The sequence below is a fragment of the Dromaius novaehollandiae genome, chromosome 10 (genome assembly GCF_036370855.1).
Source record: "Dromaius novaehollandiae isolate bDroNov1 chromosome 10, bDroNov1.hap1, whole genome shotgun sequence".
Taxonomy (NCBI): domain Eukaryota; kingdom Metazoa; phylum Chordata; class Aves; order Casuariiformes; family Dromaiidae; genus Dromaius; species Dromaius novaehollandiae.
The window spans coordinates 7,463,208-7,483,127 of NC_088107.1; the positions used below are offsets into that span (position 1 = coordinate 7,463,208).

Sequence of the window (19,920 nt, forward strand, 5' to 3'; positions counted from 1 at the left end):
GTCTGCATTTGTCCCACTTTTGCTTTAGGCTTAAAACTCCTTTTATCAATTTTCCAGCTTAGTGTTAGCCTGCCTTCAGAAGACCTGACAATATCAGATGTGCTGTGTGGAGCACACAAAGCTACTGGTGACCTCCTAGCCTGCCACAAGCATTAACTTCCAGGTTTTGTTCAGAGACTGTAGAAACTCTAATAGTACACTACAACCTTGACAGCGTTATGAAGTGAAATTTGTGCAAGGGAGGGAGGCAAGAGAACCAAAATACTGCTGTACGTCCCAGTCACAGGTCTGCTTTTACAGCCCCAGCACTCAGGGTCCAGCTGAAAAGAGTAGCAGAAGGACAGGAATTCCCACCATGCTCATTCCCCCCTGCCAGGAGGAACTGGAGGTGAAGAGCTGCTTGCAGATACCTGGGATTCAGGATAGGGAAGGAAGGCTCATCCCAACCTGGCTCTGATTTCCCTTTTCTTTACCCAGGAGCATGGGGAAGTGGTAGCACTGCATCTGTCTGCTGGAGACACAGTCACCTTCTCACAGACCATCCTTGTACCTATGCATGACATTCATGTGATCAGAAGTACCCAACACAGAAGCACCCTGTCCTCTGCAAGCCAGCATGCATGAACAACCCTACCAAGACAAACAAGCATGTCCAGTCAGCATCTGAAAACAAGCCCAACATGTATACCTCAGCACATGCAGCTACCGAGCACTCATAATCCTCCAACAATATTGGAGTAGACTACAATGGCAATTCACACTCTTACAATAAAAATTAAAAGTCTTGCCTCTTTTACTTCCATTCTCTTCTATTGCAGACATAGAATTAGGACACTAAAATGCTACAGCATAATAAATTACCCTTCAAACCATTATCCATATTTTGGAAGGTTTGAACCTTTTGTCAGTTCACAGCTTGGAAGTAGCTTTTAGCTACACCAGTGGACGTGAGGGGGGGAAACAGTCTGACCTCTCAGAGCCTCGAGCTACTCGGTCCAGGCAGGAGAGCTGCCTGCCTCCAGCTGAAGCTTTGAGAGGCGGTGGCTGACTCCAGCCTCCTCCAGGTGCATCGGCACAGATGACAATACCATACGATGGCCAAACCATAACTTAGGCCACATGACAGTGCTCACAATTTGTTTCCTGCAAGGTGAAGGTCAGAAATCCCCAAGTGAAGCCTGGGAAATGCTTTTTAAGGACTACTTTGTCACAGGAGTGTGGGAATTACACTGGAGCAACTCCCTCTTATTTCTCCTACCACCAGCTAACTTGGACAGTGGCCACATTCCTGGTGCCGTTCCTGATTCAGGAGAGAACAGCTGGGGATGGAAATAAAACCTAATTAATTCTGTAAATCCAAATGAGGCTGTCTGGGTGCACATGGGATGCTGTGTCAACAGCGCACCTTTAATATGTGAGGTCCAGGATTTTAATTAGGAGGAAAGATAATCTTGAAGCAGGCAGTAATTATTTTTCAAATTGGCTACCCCAATCACCATAACTATTAACTGCAACATTGTATGGAAAGAGACAGCAATTAGAAGAGAGGAGCAAAGAGCAGTTCTGAAACTTGATAGCTCTCTTCTCAGATCTGTTCTCAAAGGGTGGACCTCCTTCACAAGCCAGTGCTGTATCACTTCTGTAGTAAGCCCTCAGGGGTGTAGGCAGCCTACAGAGACAGTCTGATGTCTAAGCAAGATGCAGCAATGAACGGAAACAGTAATGTTATCAGGCAAAAATTGTCTGAAACAGTTCTCGCTTAGGATCGTGATAGATACAGATAAAAAATGCCATCAGACCATCAAGGCCATCATCTGTAAGGAAGCAGCCTAGATGGAGAACCCAGCAGCTGCCTGAACTAGTACTTGATGGTAGCCAAGGACAATGGCTTCAAGAGCAGGAGCTGGAAGAGTCTTATGCTACTGGGTAAGTGGTCTGGTTTCTCCTTACAGGGTAGCTGTCTGACACTCATGGAGCAAGCATCTTTCAAGAGAGATTTCCACAGTGACCCCAGGCCAGTGCAAGAAGGTTTCACAGTAGTATTTCCCCCAATCCCTTCCCAAAATAGAGAAAATGCAACTGTTTCAGGACACTGGCAATTACAACAACATTGATTTTCCGTCTTTTTTTTTTTTTTTTGCCACTGCACATTACCTCCTGATTCATCCAAAAAAATCCTAAGGTAACTTGTAGCCTCCTGCTAAGGGTTAAACTTCAAGAAAAATGAACAGAAAACCCATCACACTGATGAAATGAGTAAAATAAACCCAGGTCAATGAAGAGATGAAGATTCAGCAGTATCAGCTACATTATTTAGTGATAAAAATTAGAATAGCTGAAATAATACAACGTCAGGCCCTTTTAAAGCAGCTTACTCATAAAAGTGTGATATAAACACAAGCTGTTCTGGAGGTGCTGGTCCTCGACTGGCAGAAGGATGTTATCAGTCTGCCACACACATCCTGCTCCCATTAATACTCCTGGAAAACACAGCTGCAAGGAATCAGGTGCGAGTCTCCTGAAAGCACACCGGATCCGTGCTAGCGCGTGGGAACAGACCCTGCCCTGCTACCCGCACAGCGTGCTGCTCACGTCGGCTGCCGTACGAATAGAGACAAAACACCAGCGCGTAGGGAGCAACCAGCTTTCCACCTGCCTGGCTTCTGCTGATCCTGCTCTGTGTCTAGTTTCCTTTGTTACCTCCAAAAAAAGAACAGTGTCGTGTATCAGATCTTTATTGGATGTGTGTAGTAACAGGCCTGAACTACTCAAGTCCCCATTCAGATCCCTGTTAACTCAGACTGCAAAAGCTGCACCTGGATTTCAGAGCTCGCCCTGATCTCCAGGCAGAACAAAGCCCAAACTCCAGATCTAAATCCAGACATGATCCAAGTACGGAGAGCAGGAGCTGTAACGCCTAGCTTGAGTCTTGCTTAAATAACCTGGCACAAATGAATCGATGTTGAGGGGCTAAAGACCTGTCATATATGAGTAATTCTCTCCTTATCCAGACCTTGAGGTCTGCATTATCCTTTGAAATACACAGTATTTTATACACACAAAGTAAATATTTTCCAAACAGAAAGAAAGGGAAAGTAACAGGGAAGAGGCTTACTCTATTTCTTTCTCTTCTTCTTGCTATGCCTCTCGCCTTCTTTTTACAAAAAGGCTAAATCTTCTTTCTGATTAACTGGAACAAACTGTCTGGATTGGTAATTAAGCATCTTCAGCGTGTAAATATCACGGCTGCATGCACCATTTCAGCGGCACCACACACAGTAATCTTCAGCTACAAGTAATGCCCCAAATGCCAGAGGAGATGTCTCACAGCTGCCCCAGCCGGCTCTGTATCCAGGTGCCGAGGGAGCAAAGATGAGCTGGGAGAGGGTAGGCTGTGAAGGGCTTTGAAACAGAAGACAAGCAGCTTCGGTTTGTGTGGGTGGGAGAACTGACCCAGGGAGACATCGCGGGCAAAGATGAATCTACTTTATGCCCCACCGATCTCTGCCTCCGAGGATGTCTGCAAGCACATACTGCACGGGGTTCCCACCGCCCTGCAGTGCAGTTGGGCATCACGGCCCCACTGTGCTACGCCAGCTGCAAACTCTGAGCACGGAGATCGCTGCGCACACAAACTGTCACTGCTGTTTGGATGTTAAACCTAATAGGAGACCTAGCCAAGGAGCTGTAAGATTTATTGATTTTTTTTTTTTGAAGCTCTTAATAAAGTCTTATGGGATTAGAATTTGTTCCTGCCAAGAGACCCTTGTGATGGACACAGCAAAAAACACTAGACTAGATTATACGAGGAACCAAAACGCATTCATGAATTCTCTGCAAGGAGTGATATCCAAACCTCCAGACAATTATTTTCCCCTGCTTCCCGCATTTCATGTTATTTCTCTAACAAAAGCTGCTTGGCAATAGGGATTACAAGGCTTTTCGGAGGCAGTAACAGATGACTTATAAGGGGTTTGCTTGCTTTCCAGCCAGGGAGACAAACATTCAGCTCCACTCTCCACTTGCCAGACAAATTGCTCAGGAGACATTTTATAGACTCGCTCACAAGTGAGTCACGCACTCCAGAAACGCACGGCACTAGCACCATCTTTGAAAGCTGGCTCTGTACCCGAGCAGAGCTTTGTCCCTCCGCCTGAGGTAGCGATTCCATTTCATGGCTTTGACGGTTTCCTTCTGAGCTCCTCCACCAACACATTTACAGCCCTCTCCCCTCCTGACAGGGAGGGAGTGGAGCTGGTGAGTATAACTGCATAAAAAGAGCATCTGTCCTGTTCCACAGATTAGCCACAATCATCAACACTAAGGCTATCAGCAAACATTTAAGGCATCCTCATAGCTAGGAAGGTGATGTCTCAACTGATGTTGAGAAGGACAACAAAACCAAATCCTTTTCACTTACTGTAGCAATGCACACTCTACAGGTGCCCCAAATGCACTGCAAATTATAGGAAGAAATGTTCAATTGCCACTGACACGCAGCCTGTTCTAGGTGGAAAGCAGAGCTCTTTGCTAGTGCAGCATAAATACAGCAGTTCAAGAAGGAGTCAAGAATTCAGGAAGGCATTTCACTGGAACTGAAGGAAGCAGCAAAAAGGCAAAGCTTTTGTAGCTGAATCAAGGTTGACTAAGATAACCTTATTCTTTGTAGAAAATACTACTTCTTAAATAACTAAAACGTGTAAGAGTGTGTTGGCTGAAAGACTTGCCCCATTTCTTTGCAATTTCCAAAACAACTTAGGACAGGTTATAAACCAAGGGTAGTTTTATCCAGAGAGGACTGGAAGGGACGACTTTGCAACTGCAGCCCACTGTAGGACAGAAGGATGTTCTGTGAGTGTTTTTGCATTATTTATTTTTAAAAGCTACATGCCACAAAACATTCATTTCACAAATCTCAGACCCATCACCAGGTTGCAGACCTGCTGCAAACTGGCATGTTGCATAGAGAGAGCAGGAAGTTGCCAGAGCCTATATCCCTGTAACAGCAGGGAGTTCGTCAAGAAAAAATACCTTGAAGATCATAGGAATTAGACTGTACTGCAGAGAATAAATAAGCAAGCTCCTGTCAATTTAACCTGAGGGAAAAATTCCTTCCTCACCCCAAACTACATCACATGAATTACCCCAAACTCATGGTCAAGACAAACCCATAGGTATCTCCTATCCAGCACCAAAAGTATCAGCACATTCTGCTCTCAGCCTGTGGCTAGTTCATCAGATACTTCCTGAAGCGCTGTTAAATCCATCCCAGGGCCCAAACCTGAGGAAGGCCACCAGGGAAGGGGGTAATGTTAAATGCAGTCTCCCCCCACAGCACAGCCCTTTGCTCCCCAGCCCTGCAGGGCCCTCCTGCACGGCTCCGTGGCCAGGCCACAGCTCCCAGGGTAGGCCTTTAAAGTGCTGCTATTAGTTCTGGCTATCTGAGGGTGCTGCAGAGTTTTAATTATAATAATCATTAATCAGTAGGCATCCTTGTTCTCCTGCAGCTGGGCTGATAAGCATGAGAGAGAGAGAGAGCAGGAGGGCAGGTCAGACAGTAGCTTCCTTGGCTTGGAGGGCAACCCCTGATGAGGATTAGTGCTGGCTTCAGTGGCTGTAATTGAATTATCTCTGCTCAGTACCAGCTGCTTGCTCTCTCCTCTTCCACTGCTTTGCTCACTGCAGCCATGACTCACTTTCCCCACTCCACCGGCCCCACAGCATGGCAACTAGCCCAAAGAACAGGACCAGAGGCCTCAGCTGTGACTCAGACCAGGTACTTGGAGTCTGTCATCAGCATCAGCCAGTGTCTGACCATGCATCAGCACCACACTGTGCACCAACACCTGCATCCTGGACACCCATCAACACGGGCTGGTTTTGTTTGCTTGCTGCCTTGATTGATTGCTTCCCTCTGGGCCCCAGCAGCCTTTCAGAAGCCCAAGCAAGAGATTTGTTCTTTGCATACGATCCCATTAGACCCTCCATTGTCATTAACATGCTCAAAAGGAAGACACTGCTCTGAGCCATGAGGGACAGTGGTGCATCACCCTGTGCACAGAGACAGCACTGAAGTCCCGAGAGCCCCGCATTCCCCATAGACAGACAGCATCGCCAGCAATAGCTGCTGGTGGCTCCAGCACCACACTGCGGGAGCTGCACAGGGGAGAAATCCTGTGCCAGCCAGCTCCCATCGAGGCCAGATGAGGCTCCATTTGGGTTGTTTTCATGCCAAAGACTCAACAGGACTGCAATGTTGCCCACACTCCTGTCAGCAATACAGGGGGACCAGGAAGGTGCCACAAGTTACAGGTGAAACTCTACTACAAAACTGCTAGAGGAATCCTCCTCTCCTTCCTCAGGAAAAGCAGTGCCCAGCCCAGCCCTTGCCAATCTCTCTGCAAAGCTTTCTGCAGGAAGTTTTTGGCACTCCAAATTGTTGCCAGCACAGGATTAGCAGCCTGTTGATTTAAAGGGCTTATTATAAGAGCTTAATTCTATTTTGACAGATGAAAGTAAGTCAATTACAGCTAGAAATAGCTCAGAATTTGGGTTACTTTTTTCTCCTTTGTATGAGTTGTGGGATCTGTTCCTTCCCTCTTTTTATCTCAAAGCCAGTGTTTTCCATAGTATGCCTTGCAGGCCCAGGGAACTCTCAGACACAATGGGAAGACACAGCTATTGTCATCCATTATTCTTCTGCCTGTGATTTGCCTCAGCACTGGAGCCCTCTGTTCCCTCCCAGCCTGCTCAGGTGGCTGCCTGCAGGGCCACACTTCACACGGCTCCCCTAGAGCCACCCCTTCCCCTTGCTTCAGTTGGAAACAGCCCTAAATGCATTACCAGGATCTGTCCCAAGCCCATCCCAGGCACTGACACATAGACTGGGCTGGGACAGAGCAACACACAGCTTGGACCAACCCCTGAGACGAGCTCAGGCTAGGAGGTGCATAGGGGGAAGAAATCCTCAAAGTAACTGAGAAACATTAAGGCAGAGGCTCACAGGCAGGAACACCAGACACGTGAATGAATTCCCATCCCAGGAGAGAGCAACAGGGTCTAGTCAAGATCAGAGAAGAAAACTATGGCTACAAAGGAGCTGCTGCTTAGCCATCTCCAGACTACATCTCCCACCCCTGCCACCAACTCCCTAATTGCCTAATTAATGATGACTTACACCCCAGAGAAATAAAGCAAAAGACTACCTCATCCCCCAATCCATGTATGTCAAAGCCTTATCCCTCCAGCTCTTGTTCCTTTATAATCTCCCCAGTACCCTCCCCTCTGCCCCACCACACATGGGCATCCCACACCTGACATTGCAATGAGAAAACAGAAAGACACCTTCTTCCCCTCCCAATAAATCCACTTACCACACCTGAATCTATTTACCTGATTAGCAGAACCAGTGCCTGAGTACACCTGTCGGTCCCCTCCCTGTCTGGGGCCCTCGTTTAAGATTAGTAGTGTAATTAGCACTATGGTAGCACACAGGCTACTAGCCAACACTCCTCAGTCCTCTGCCACTGCTGAGCAGGCTGCATAGAGCTTGCTGATGTGGGAAGCTGTGTGAGACCCACTTGCATGACTCAAACACAAGGTGACAAACTTTGTCACTAGCTCAGCTGACCAGCACACACAGATTCCTCCAAGGAAAGCCTTAACTGTAGGTCTGGGAGTTGTCGCGGTCTGAAATCCAGGCTTACAGCCAACAAAGCATTGACAGACTTAGGAGCTGGGAACATTAGTGAAAGGTTTACTGGCTCTCTATATTTCATGGCTGAAAGACCTCATGCTCAAAGGGCAGAGCTAGCAGCCCTTGCTTGCAAGGTAGTCTCCAGTTCTCATCTAGGGACCAGCCTTTGCCCATGGAGTCTTCCTCACAGGCTACAAAAGAAACAGCTCGTGGCAATTGCCTCCAGCACAACCCCCTTGCTTTCTTGCTCAAGAAGCTTGTGAAATCTTGGCTACGAGCATATCAGAAATGCTCTCACCCTCGGACAGCGTGCAGCAGGCGCAACGAGGGATAGGCAGTCCTGACATTGATGTGATGTTTCAGGATGAGCTCGTTCACCCACTCCACTCGTTCCTTGCCCCCCTTGGCCATGAAGGCTGGGATCCAGAGGATGCTGCCATTGAGGCTGTGGAGGCGCTGCAGCAGCTTCTCTCGCCAGGTCTCGTTCACCAGATCCTCGAAGGCCCGTTGGATGACCGAAGGGTTCATAGTCACCAGGTCTGTCTTCATGCCCACGTCCTGCGAGTACTCCTGGACAGGGGCCAGATTGCACCTGCAAGGGGAAACACTGAATAGCCCTTTGAAATGGACTTCAGAGAGGGCAATAACAAACATTAGGGGTGTTTGATGCCAAAAGCTGGAGCTGATGAAAGGTATGTACCCATTTGCTTGGACACTGACACCGCTGCATAGCTGCAGAGCATCCCCAGCCCAGGCAGCAGCCAGGAGAGATCTCCTCCACATCCCCCCAGGGCTCATCTACTCACTGGGCAGCCATCACCTAACTGCGCGCTGTCTCCCACCCTGAGCACAGCTCACACATGGACTGTGCGGATGGCTGAGCTTGACAGTGGATTTGGAGAGTTGGACCTGGGCTGACCTGCTTGGTTAAGCACTCCCGGAGCTGCAGGCCAGTCCCTTAGGCCATGGGCTCTCTGCATAGGGACAATGACAGCCCAGAACCACCATGAACATCTGTGGTGTCCATAAAATTACTAGCATGGAAGTAGCAGACTACTAACAATGGTCATTGATTCACCTACACAAAATTCCTTTTGATTACCACTCCTTGGACAAATGCACAGCAAAGACATTAAGGGAGCTCAGGCTTTGCTCCATATCCCCGGATACTGGCTGGCACTCCAAGAAAAGGTGCTTCATGCCCGGTCTCTTTGACAGGGGCTCTGAGAACAGGGGCAGTGATCATGAAGGAGGAGGAGAGAGAAGTCTTTGCAGCAAATTAGAGGGGCTCTGACTTGGTAACAATGAGCTGTCTTAATATAAGGTCATCATTCCTCAATAAGCCAGCACAGGCACGTGTATGTCTCTGGGGCAGTACTTATAAAGTATGTAATTTTGGTGTGTAGTGGGTGGGTTTATATGGATCTGTATCTCTACTGGTGCAGAGTTAAAAAATAACACATTGCAACAAACCTCCTATGTTTGCTGCCACAGCAGATTTGAAATGAAATGGCTTTTCCCACACAAGGAAAATGCTTGCCACTGTCAATGTCTATGCGTGCCTCAGAGCAGCAGGATGTCAGGCGCTGCAGGGTTAGACTTAGAGCCCCCCACGTTCACCCAGGTGGCCTGGGTGTCCCACACAGCGCAGAGGGTTAGCAGAAACCTCCACCAGACGGACAAGGGTGCTTCAGGAAGGTGACACCAGCTGAAACACAGACAGGCCCCAGTTGCTTCTTTCAGCAGGTTCCCAGTCGCTGCAGCTGAATCTGACTGAAAACAGGAGACAGGCTTAGAGCTCCGTGTGTGAGTCGAGAGCCTCTGCCTGTCTGCAGCAGATCCATGGCTGCTCTGTAACATGCAGAGAGCTGCTAAAACTGGAAGGACTAGAGACCTCTGGTGAGAGCACTGCTTCCTTTCTCTCCAGGAGTGACAGTGCAGCTCCTGCAGTCCTTAATTTTAGCCTTGTTGGGGTAGTATTACCCCAAGTCCCTTTTTCCCCCTTGTGACTCGGCTAACAGGAGACCCTGTGGCACCAGCAGCGGTAATGATACCAGCAGGAGGGGGATGCCAGGGCGATCAGTGATTGTGGTCTCCACGGGGTTGGGCTGTTTGGAGACTGTGACCTTCAAAAATCTCTTTCTGTGGTTTTAATTGGTGCCTCCTCTTGGGCTGTGCATGCAGATCCGCACGCGGGTGTGCACGCTGCCCCCCAGGCGCGCTCTGCCTGCTCCTGGGCTACGAGCCCTCGTGCCGCACGGGGTCCCTGCTGCAGGCTGGCCCAAAGGGGATGAAAGGCTGAGGGGCTTTGGCAGAAACTGCCAACAAATCACACTCATTACATGATGGTTTACTACTGCTGCTCAAGGGGAGAAGTGAGGCACTTTCTCTCTCTGGCTGATTGAGGGGCAAGTAATTATGTCAAGCCACGGCTAAGCTGTGCAGCTGGGGCTGGGAGCAGGGCATATTGTGAACAGCTGATATGGGGCTGCAGAAAGATGCTCTGGCAGTGTGTTAAAAACTGGAGAGTACTTGCATGTTTCTACACTGCATGCTTTCCTGTGGTGTTTTACAGTGAAGTTACAGTATTTAGCAAGTAGGATTGCATCCTAACCATCTGTCTTGATAATCAGACGCTACTGCTATTTTCCCCATTTACAGATGGGGAAACTGGGGGAATGGTGTAAAGAATATCCACCTACTGACACATGGGACCCTGGAGCCTTTCTAATCTTTGCTGCATGAGTAAAATCACCGAAAGTAAACAGTGGATCTGAAGAGCAAAGATGTATCCTGGGGCACAAAAGCCATCACTGGTCATTATCAGCCCTGCTGAAAAGGCTGCACAGAGCAAACCTTCCTCTGGTAGATACAGTTTCAAGTGGAGGGTCAGATAATCTATGCTGGAAAGAGTGCATGCATGCTAACATATGCACTAGTATACATGGCTAGAAAGAAATCACTCAAAGCCCCACTCCCATTCTGCATTGTATCAAGTAAAGCTTTTCTCCTGGGACTTTGCTGCCTAACGTGAAGCCAGGACTTTGCCAGAACCGCAATAAGCTAATTTTCCTTTACTTGCTTTTGTTATACTTAACGATGCCTACTGTAAGGGAACCATCCCCAAAGGGCTGGACAGAGCTGCTAACAGCCAGGCAGGCTGGAAGAGTTGGGTCTGACCAGAGGGCAGAGGTGATATTATCCTCATTCACACGTCACACAGGGGACTGCTCTTGTGAGCCTGATGGATTGGGCTGTCTTCGTAATAGACTTGCCAGAAAGCAAATGTCTGCACATACATAAATCATCAGTTGCCTCCTCCAGCCCCTCAGCTAACAGATTTACATGGACATCATGGACGGGAGGGCAGGTATGCTCCTTCTCTCTCCTTTAAGTGTCTTCTCTGGTGAATTCAGCATGTGTCCAGGAGGAGGGCAGGCTCCGGCAGTGTGTCTGCAGGAGCATCGCCCGAGGAGCCAAGTGATCGTGGGGAGCGTTAGCTGGAGCGTGCAGCGAGTGCGGTGCCAGGGCACTGCGTGGGGTTCCCAATGCTCCGGGGGATGCAGAGGTGATGAGGGGAAGAGCTGCGCTTGTGTCCATGGGAGAGTTCAGGGCAGGGTTAGTTTGATGGAGGGCATGTATGTAGGAAAATGAAAGGAGTGCTTGTGGCCTAAGGGAGCTGGGAGGTAACGAAGCACTGGGGGGCTAATGATGCGCTGTGAAAAGACCTTTGCAAGGACACGTGCATTTGCAAGGACACTGGGAGCACTTGGTAGTGGGTGTGGGTAGAAGAGTTGGCATGGGTGGAGTTTGTATGTGTGGGTAGGGAGCTTCAATGCTGAGCCAGGTCGGGCTGTCCTCCAGGCCCCCTTCGCAGGTATGCTGGGTGAGTGGATCAGTGTTTTAGCCCCTTTCCACCTCTCTGACCCCCGCAAAACACCCTCCCCACGCGCTGCCACTTTTCAGGCCTGTACTCTGTTCCCTGACGCGGCTCCCAGCCTTGCAATGAGCAATGACAACAGATATGTGAGCAAGGGCAGAACAAAAATCTCAAACCGTGTCCGAAGGCCCGTGAGTGGTAGCGCGTGTCCACAGCAGTCTGCACCCTTCCTGAGGGCCCACGGCAACCGCGTTGGGTGGCAGGACACAGCCCCTACCTTATCACAAAGCTGTGCGCGTCGATCTCAGGGCCACAGCCGCTGTGGAGCAGGATCCCCGAGTTGCCCACGATGGCACAGGTCGGGAACTGCTTGCCCTTCAGGGGCGACGTGCGGGGCAGCAGCTCATAGAGGTTCTGGGAGACGTTCATGGTGCTGTCCCTGTCAAAGACATAGTGGATGACGTCCCCAGGCTTCAACGTCCCCTTCAGCACCGAAATGTCCTTCTCTGCATCCAGGAACTTCAAGATTTGTTTTCTGAGGACAGGAATGAAAACAGTCCCTTCAGGTCAGGTTCATAGATAATTCATGACGTGGCCTCCACATAAGATGAACTCTTTCCTTCTGCATCTCCTTGCTTCCTAGCTTGGCAGCAGAGAGGCCGATCGCAAAGTAGACTAAAGCCCAGGAATGGCCTCTGGGAGCTTATTCCCTGCAGGAATGTGCAAATACCCCCTCCCAATGCAGGCTGGTAAAAGATCTCCATCTTAATGCCCACCCCTTCTTCATCTACCCCTTTCCAGGGCAGGCCAGCATGGCTGGTCACCTCTGGTCAGTGAGGGTCACTGATTCATCCCCCAGGCAGTGGGTTTCCGTCCCCCCACCAGACAAACTGGCAGTGTGCACTAAGTCCACTTGGCCTGGAAGCTGGGGGCTCAAGTGTCCCTCATTTTGCTAGTGCAAGGCCAGCTGGTTGAGCTGGGAATTCATTTCCAAGCGATCGCTTACAGATATGAAGTCTAGCTCAGCAGGCGATAAACCTTTTATTTCTTTCTTTACTTCTTTAGATGATATACAGAGGCAATTTGCCAGCTTGCACTGGAGAGGACCAAATCTGTCTCTTGTCCTATAGGCAATTACCAGTACCTGATCTTCAAAGAGAGTGTCTGGTTGTGGCTCCATTTGGATGAGGCTGGTTTAATGTTGTGCTTAATGCTTTCATTACTTCTGTCAACAACAGCTGGAGACGAAGAATCATTTATTACTACTTCAGCTCTAGAGAAAGGAAAGACAGAGAGAGGGAGAGAGACGGGATCTGTTAGCATCCCAATGGCATTTCTAATCACTCTATCTTCGGCTGTGGCTGCTGGAACTCAAACTTCATCAGAAAAGTAAAATTGTAGTTATTACCTAAGCAAGGAAAGAAAGCCTATTCATATTCTGCTACACTTAAGCACACACAAATCCTTAAATACCTGCTCTCTTCCACAAACATAGACTTACAGTCAGACACAGGTTTACATAAAACACAGTCTTAAATATCTAGATGTGGAAGTTGGAAATGCATGCATGCAAAAACACATGCAGACACTGCAAAGAGAGATTTGCACATGTACACTTGCAAACAAAGCACCACAAAGTCCCATAGAGACCCAAATTGACTGACAGCTTCTATATGCAGGCCACAGCTGCCACCCTGCTCCCCTGGGTCCCACCTGCACTCCCCAGTGCAGATCCATCAGTGCAGCTCCCCGAGTGGATTAAAAACCTCAACTTCACCCAAAGTAGAAATGAATTCAGCTGAGCTACTGGGTGCTGTTTGTGAGATTGGGTCCCATCTACAAGCACCCCATAACGAACAGCAGGAGACTGGCTCTCTGATAACTTTTTTCCCCTTTAGAAGAGAAGGACAGGATTTCCTTGTCTCTGTTGTCTGCTCCAGGCCCAGCAATGATCAGGGGAACGAGGAACAGTCAGACACTGTCATGCTGCTGTTTGGAGATGATCGCTGGGAGATCCCAGGTTGTAATCCCCGCTCTAGGAAGCAAATAAGCCCCAGCACTTCAGTGCAATTTACATCAAATGGCATAAATTAAGGGAGCCTCTGAATATTTGATTTCAGCCAGCCGCCCTCCAAAGAGAATACCCAAGCATCTCATCAAGAAGCAGCGCATGTGTCTGCAGCCCCAAAAAACCTTCACACTTCAGAGCACTCTGAAAAATACACAGTCAAAGCAGTTGCTATGAGCTAAAGGGAATCTCCCTCTGCACTGCAAAGGGCCTTTTCCACCTGGGGAGCGGTTTGTAAATAAATAGATTTATAAGCAGTACGTAAACCCCATGGAGGGAAAAGAGGTAAAGGGGACGAAAGAGAAGGGGTTGCCAGGAAGCAGGGAGAGGGGGCCAGCGGTGTCGTTCCTGGTGTGACACCGTGCCCAGGCAGGCTGGGTGCTGCGGGATGCAGCCTGTGCTTCGGTGTGTCTGGGGACGGTGGAGGTCCTGCAGGCCGTACTGAAAAGCAACCTCCAGCTCGCAGGAGGAGCACTTGTCGTAAGCCCAGGGAAGGAACGATTGACAGGCAATCTCGGACTTTCCTGATGACATTTTGGGGCTCACACTAAGTAACGTTTTAGAAAGGAAAGGAAATGCATTTATAAATGGCAGCTGCCAGTGTCCTCGTGTGGGTACATATGTACAAAATCCTAATGTACCTTCTCCAGGGGCTGATGGTTGAGATTCTTACCAGTCTTGCATTTTGCCATTTAATCTGGTGCCTCACAAAGCTTATTTTTAAGGTTTCAAAAACCCTAAAGGAAATAGGGTAAAGAAACCTTGTGAATAACTATGATTTTTGGGGGTTGTCCATGACATTTTCTGTGTTTTGATTATGTGTTGTGACATCATCACAGAATGACATCACCTTTTTTTTGAGTGGTATCACTAAGCTCTGAAAAATATATCACTTTGTAATCTTGGAATGACATGAAATCATTGTAAAAATAACACAGCAGGACACCAAATGAAGCTGTTATGCCACAAAACTACTCTGCAATGGAGCAATGTTACTGAACTGAATTATGATAAAATTGAACAAAGTTCTGATGTCAAAGAAAGCTATCTCTCTTCTAATGGCACATAGTAAAACTATAAAAATGGCAACTCTATCACTGACTTATTTTCACAATAAGTAACTCTCTCTTCCTCATTCTCTCAATCACAGCAACTTGCAGATCCTTGGTTATTTGCAAATGATTATTGCATTGAGCTGGGGGAAGAAGGGGGAGAAACGATTAAGAAAATGCAAAGCAGAAGTGAAAAGAAACAGATACATTTGCTAAATAAGAACAGCACTATCCACCAAAGAGGAGAAGCAGATTAATAGCTGCCTTACAGCAAAAACAAATGAACACAAAATCTAATTTACAAACCTATTAGATTTGCTATGTAAGCTGTTCACAGCTGATCTGATTGTACCTCTGCCTCCAGAACTCCTGCAAGACAAAGGAAATGCATTATTTATAAACCCAGCTTCTCTTTGCAAAGCATTGTTCACCAGTCAAGAGATCCAGGTCTGACGAGCTCCAAACGGAGATAGGGCTGCGCCAGTCGCTCCACCTCATCCAGGATGGAGATGTCCCAATGCCTGTGAAGGGCTTTTCATATCCTTCGTTAGTGGTACCCTACTGTGACCATGAAATCATTCTAGCAAAAAGCTCCTAACCAGCCCAATTAATAATATCTGCACTCTCTAACCAGCCATCACAGACATCTGGTCCCAGTCGTCAAAGCAGCATGCAGCCTGCAGGTTATGCATTAATGCATTAAATACATTTCTACTTTTTTATAGGAATCAGGTGGTAGCAGTGTGTAGAAGAGCTTTCTCCTCCATCTCTAGCTTGCCAAGGGACTTGCCCTGTCCTTCTAAGGTGGGGACTGTGCTAAATGATCTGGACAGGATTCCTGCCACTGTCTTTAGCTTGGGCTTTCAGTTGAGACCGATCAAAATCTCCATTCTATCTAAAACAAGTCACCTGCCTCCTGGGTGACTTACAGAGACCTTTTCCTTGCAGTGCACCTTCTCCTGGCTCCCAGTAACCCAGTCCCCACAGATCCTGCAAGCCTCTTCAGAAACCAGTGCCACTCTCACATGACTTGCCAGTCCTCAGTTAAAAGAAAAATAAATGCAAGTATTGGTCTGCATCTAGTTGGCTGTAGAGCCCGTTTTTGCTTTAGCCTGCTGTTTTCAAAGGGGTCACAAAGAATCAGTCTCTCAGTTTCTGGTGATGTTCAGTGGGAGCTGGGCTCCTAATTGGACACATTTTAACAGCCAGCATTCTCATTGCTGTTTTATTGCCTCCATTGTACAGATATCCAAATGAACATGCTCATCAAGAGAAATGAATTCTTTTCTAGCAGAAATATTGTTATCTGGAAATATATACTTTAATGGAAATGTATCTCAGGGGCCTGTTTTTCTACCAGTCCTGAAATATCATCCCAAATGCATGAGCCATAAACAAAAAGAAATAGCGTGTGGACATTTGGTACCATCAAAAAAGATTTTCAGACTTGGGGGATGTGATGCAAATTCCAGTTATTCTGAGCTGAGTCCTCAGTACTAGTAACATCAAACCCTTGGAAATGCTGCTTTGGGCCCTGTGATGGTTCTCCTTTTCCTGACTCCTGTGAGAGACCATCTACTGCCGGGTTAGAGAGATTTCTCCTCCAACAGTGTCTTCATTCCTGTGATAAACCCGAGAGTCAGCGTGCTGCTTCATTTTTTGGTGTATCAAGGGAACAGCAGGACTAGCTTATTCCTAAAGCCTACTGGCATTTAACAAGCCTCCGCTTTAATGGGGTTCGCCGCAGGGTGTGGGAGCCGGCTAGATTAGTGTGCAAACCACGCATCCTTTCAAACACATCTCTGAAGGAGCCTTCCAAATGGGATTCACACTCCTTCACACTTGCTGTAAGACAGATAGGGACTGGATTAAGGGCTTAGAAAAAGAAATGATGCTCCTTGAATAAGTGCTGGTTCACTATCTCTGTGAAAGGAAAATAACAGAAATTATGAAGTGGAGAAGACCTGTTAGGTCCCACCTCGTCCATGTTTTGTGGCTATGGCAGGAATGATCCTAGGCATCGCAACATATTATTCAAATGTATTTATCCAATCTAGCTTTACATGCCCCAGGCGACAGGTCTGTGCATGTCTCTCCCTGAAATTAAGGCTAGTATCAGGGGCTGGTGATGCTGAATGTGATGAAGACAACTCCAGCTGCTGTTCAGAGCAAATCTCTCAGTGCTCTCTGTTTCTGGAGGCTATGGAGAAAGGAGGCAGGCTGCCTTGATCCCCTGCTGGCAGGTAGCAGAGCCAAGCAGCCCATCAAGGGGCATCTTTTTTGTTCCACTGCAAAAGCAAAGAGTTTTCAAAACACTGTAATGCAAATGGAGCAGGACGTGCTGTGATGGGCAGCCTGGGTTTTACCTGCAGAGTTGGCATGTTTATGCTAGCATCCTGTCCAGCTACCCAAGAGGGTGGTAAAATGCTGCCTTCCTCACTGGGTGGGTATTTATTAGATCTATGCCCTACTGTGGTGTGAAATAGCTGTCCTTTTTGAGCGTGGAGGGGACAGCTCATCAGCGGAGAAGAAAGCAGGAGGCAGCTAGCCAGTACCCCCAGCCCATGACCTGCACCGTGGCACTGAGCTCGCCTACTCTGCTATTCCCCTAACCTAGGCACAAGACATTCCCAGCAACAAAGCGGGACTTTGTTCCACTTTACAGGCACTCGAAGCACCTCTGCAGTAAGAGGATTACAATTATCCCATGTAGTCAGACTGACGCTTCTTTTCATGGCCTATCCCCCATCAGCTGTGTGGAGATGCCTCTCCGGTGGGAATGACCCCAGATGCTTCAGGACAGAGTGGCCACTGACAGGCAGAAGTGCAAACCACAGCCCTGCCCACAGATCCCTCTTGCTCATTTAACTCATGCCCACACCCATTGCACCAAAATCCATAACCTTTCCTTGCGGGGGTGGATCCAACACTCACAAATCTGGGGGCAAAGCAAACCTGGTAGGCACTGAGCCCATGCAGGGAGGCCACAGAGATGCTCTCCCAATAGCATCTGCCCCCAGCTTGGTGTTGTCTCAAATGAAGGTCAAAAAGGGGACACACAGGCATTCAAGCAAACATTCATCCTTCCACAGCTCCAATGCCATCCTCCCTCCCTCCCGCATGCTCCCTCTGACTCAGCAGACCCCGGCGAGGTGACACTGGTCACAGCCACCGCTGCAGGCCAGCGTCGGGCACAGAGGATAAGGATGCTCTCGGCAGGCATCCGAGATGGTGGCATGGCAACTGCTCCCTGTGCCAAGCTGGTGTCACAGCTTTCTCAGCCTGTCTCTGAGTCACAGATATTGCCTGTAGCTGGGACACAACAGTTGGCTGAAGGTCTCAGCTGGTCTAGTGAATCCTAAAATGCTCCTGTGACATCCTAACCATCGGCCCTTTCCGCCCCATACTGCAGCTTTTGGACACCTCCCCTACAATCTCCCTTTGCAAACCAAAGACAATGTGTACTGCAAATATGATACCTTGGGGTATACTGCCCTGTCAGGCAGCACCTTGCTCAGCCTCCAGTGGGTATCAGTCAGGCAAACCTGTTGCTCAAAATATCTGCAGTTTAGCCAGGCACAGTATTTTCCAAAGACTGCCATATTCATAATTACCAACACAAGCAAACAAATATCCCCATACCACCTCTTTTCCCCTGCCTCAGAAGAGGAAAATATTAAGAAATGGAGGGCACTAATTAAGAGGAACAGTTAAAAAAATAAAAATGTCAGCCCATTTTATTTTACCTCTGCTGACCTACAGTTTCAAATCTCTTGGCATCAAAAGGCAAAGACCAACCTTGATTAAAATTGCACAGATAGGCATTGATTTTGAAAAGCTTCCTAGTGCTACATGATGTTTAGATTGAATTGCCTTATTAATCTAGTTGTTATCAGTCTGATTGTATAGCCAGCCCCACAAAGTGCCAACCTGCTTCCTAGTCTCATTATTTACAAAACACTCTTCTTTTGACTTCTGTTGGGATGTTTTCCAGTGATAAGTCACATCTATATGTGCTAATGCACAACATTACTGGCTTATACCAGCCGTTCTTATTCTTGTTTTGAGATTTTCAGGGTGAATTTGGACTAAGATATTATATAGGTGAAAAAATTCTGTGCTCAGATGTAAAATGGCACTGATTCATATATCAGACAGAAAAGAAAGAAAAATTATCTTGTGGCTTGGATCCAAATTCTCTTGAATGAATAATTTATGACAAATCAGTTATGTGAAGACTTTTTCATTCACAAACAGTGAATGGGCTGTTTAGGGTTTTTGGTCCCCTCTTCATTATTACTCACTTCTTAAATGATTCTCTTAATTGTTGCTAGGTACAGTTTGGTCTTGCTTTGAGCAATTTTGACATATGAAATCAAAGCTGCTTTGACTGAACAAGTAGGTCACACAGCCTCTTTGGGTGAGTGGAACTCTAAGAGCAGGTTTTACACATCCATATTCTCCAGATTACAAATTCAAAATGTGTTTTCCATGGATATTTTACAATATCCACCTCCAATTCCTGCTTCTCCCAAGCATCTGTGGCAGAGAACACACAAGGGAAACAGGCACAAAAAGCATGAGTGGTACAAATAAGCCAGGTGAAAATTTCAGCCGTACCTGACGGCCTGTTTTGCAGCATTTGTAGAGTCCATTTCTGGCAGAACAAAACCTCTGCCAGAGACTGCCTGCCTGACCTTGGGCAAGTCCTGTTACCTAGGCTCTTCTCTTCTCCCTCCTCCACTCCATAAAATGGAGATAATAACAGGTACACAATCCATTGGGGGATTGTTAAACTAAATTCATTCATTTGAATTCCTCAGAAAGAGAGTTCAGAGTGCCACAATTTTATCTGAGGAGTTCAAATGATTAACACCTACTAATTAAGTTTCACAATGTTCTTGTGAGGTAGGTACATTTTATTATCCTTGTTTTATGGCTGAGACAGTGGGGGTTAAGTGGCTTGGCCCATAACACCAAAAATGACAGCCTCACAAGCCAGGATAGGAACTGGCACTATTGGCTTAAAACAGACCTGTCACTGTGAAAGTGCTGCTCACTTGCTGAGGTGCGAGGACCCTCTTGGCGGATGCGAGAGCAGGACATACAATGGGGAGGCCATGGGAATTGATCTGAAAAGGCTTCACTGGCCTGGAAAACACACACAGCCATTGGTTTCCTAGAATAGCTGCAACCTGTACCCATAAGACAGTCTATTGCTATA

At 47.6% G+C, this 19,920-nt stretch overlaps 1 protein-coding gene across 2 annotated transcripts in view; it reads right to left on the bottom strand.

Moving 5' to 3' along the window:
• Window positions 1-19,920, bottom strand: part of ST8SIA2 (ST8 alpha-N-acetyl-neuraminide alpha-2,8-sialyltransferase 2) — a 35,760-nt gene that overhangs the window by 4,431 nt on the left and 11,409 nt on the right. The window contains exons 2-5 of one of the 2 annotated variants that reach the window (XM_064517204.1): window positions 15,003-15,065; window positions 12,721-12,849; window positions 11,854-12,015; window positions 7,995-8,288 (exon numbers count right to left, since the gene is read on the bottom strand). In XM_064517204.1, the coding sequence (XP_064373274.1) occupies window positions 7,995-8,288; window positions 11,854-12,015; window positions 12,721-12,849; window positions 15,003-15,065 (648 nt within the window). Of the gene's footprint in view, window positions 1-7,994; window positions 8,289-11,853; window positions 12,112-12,720; window positions 12,850-15,002; window positions 15,066-19,920 lie in introns of both variants that reach the window. The other variant, XM_064517203.1, reaches the window with a different exon arrangement.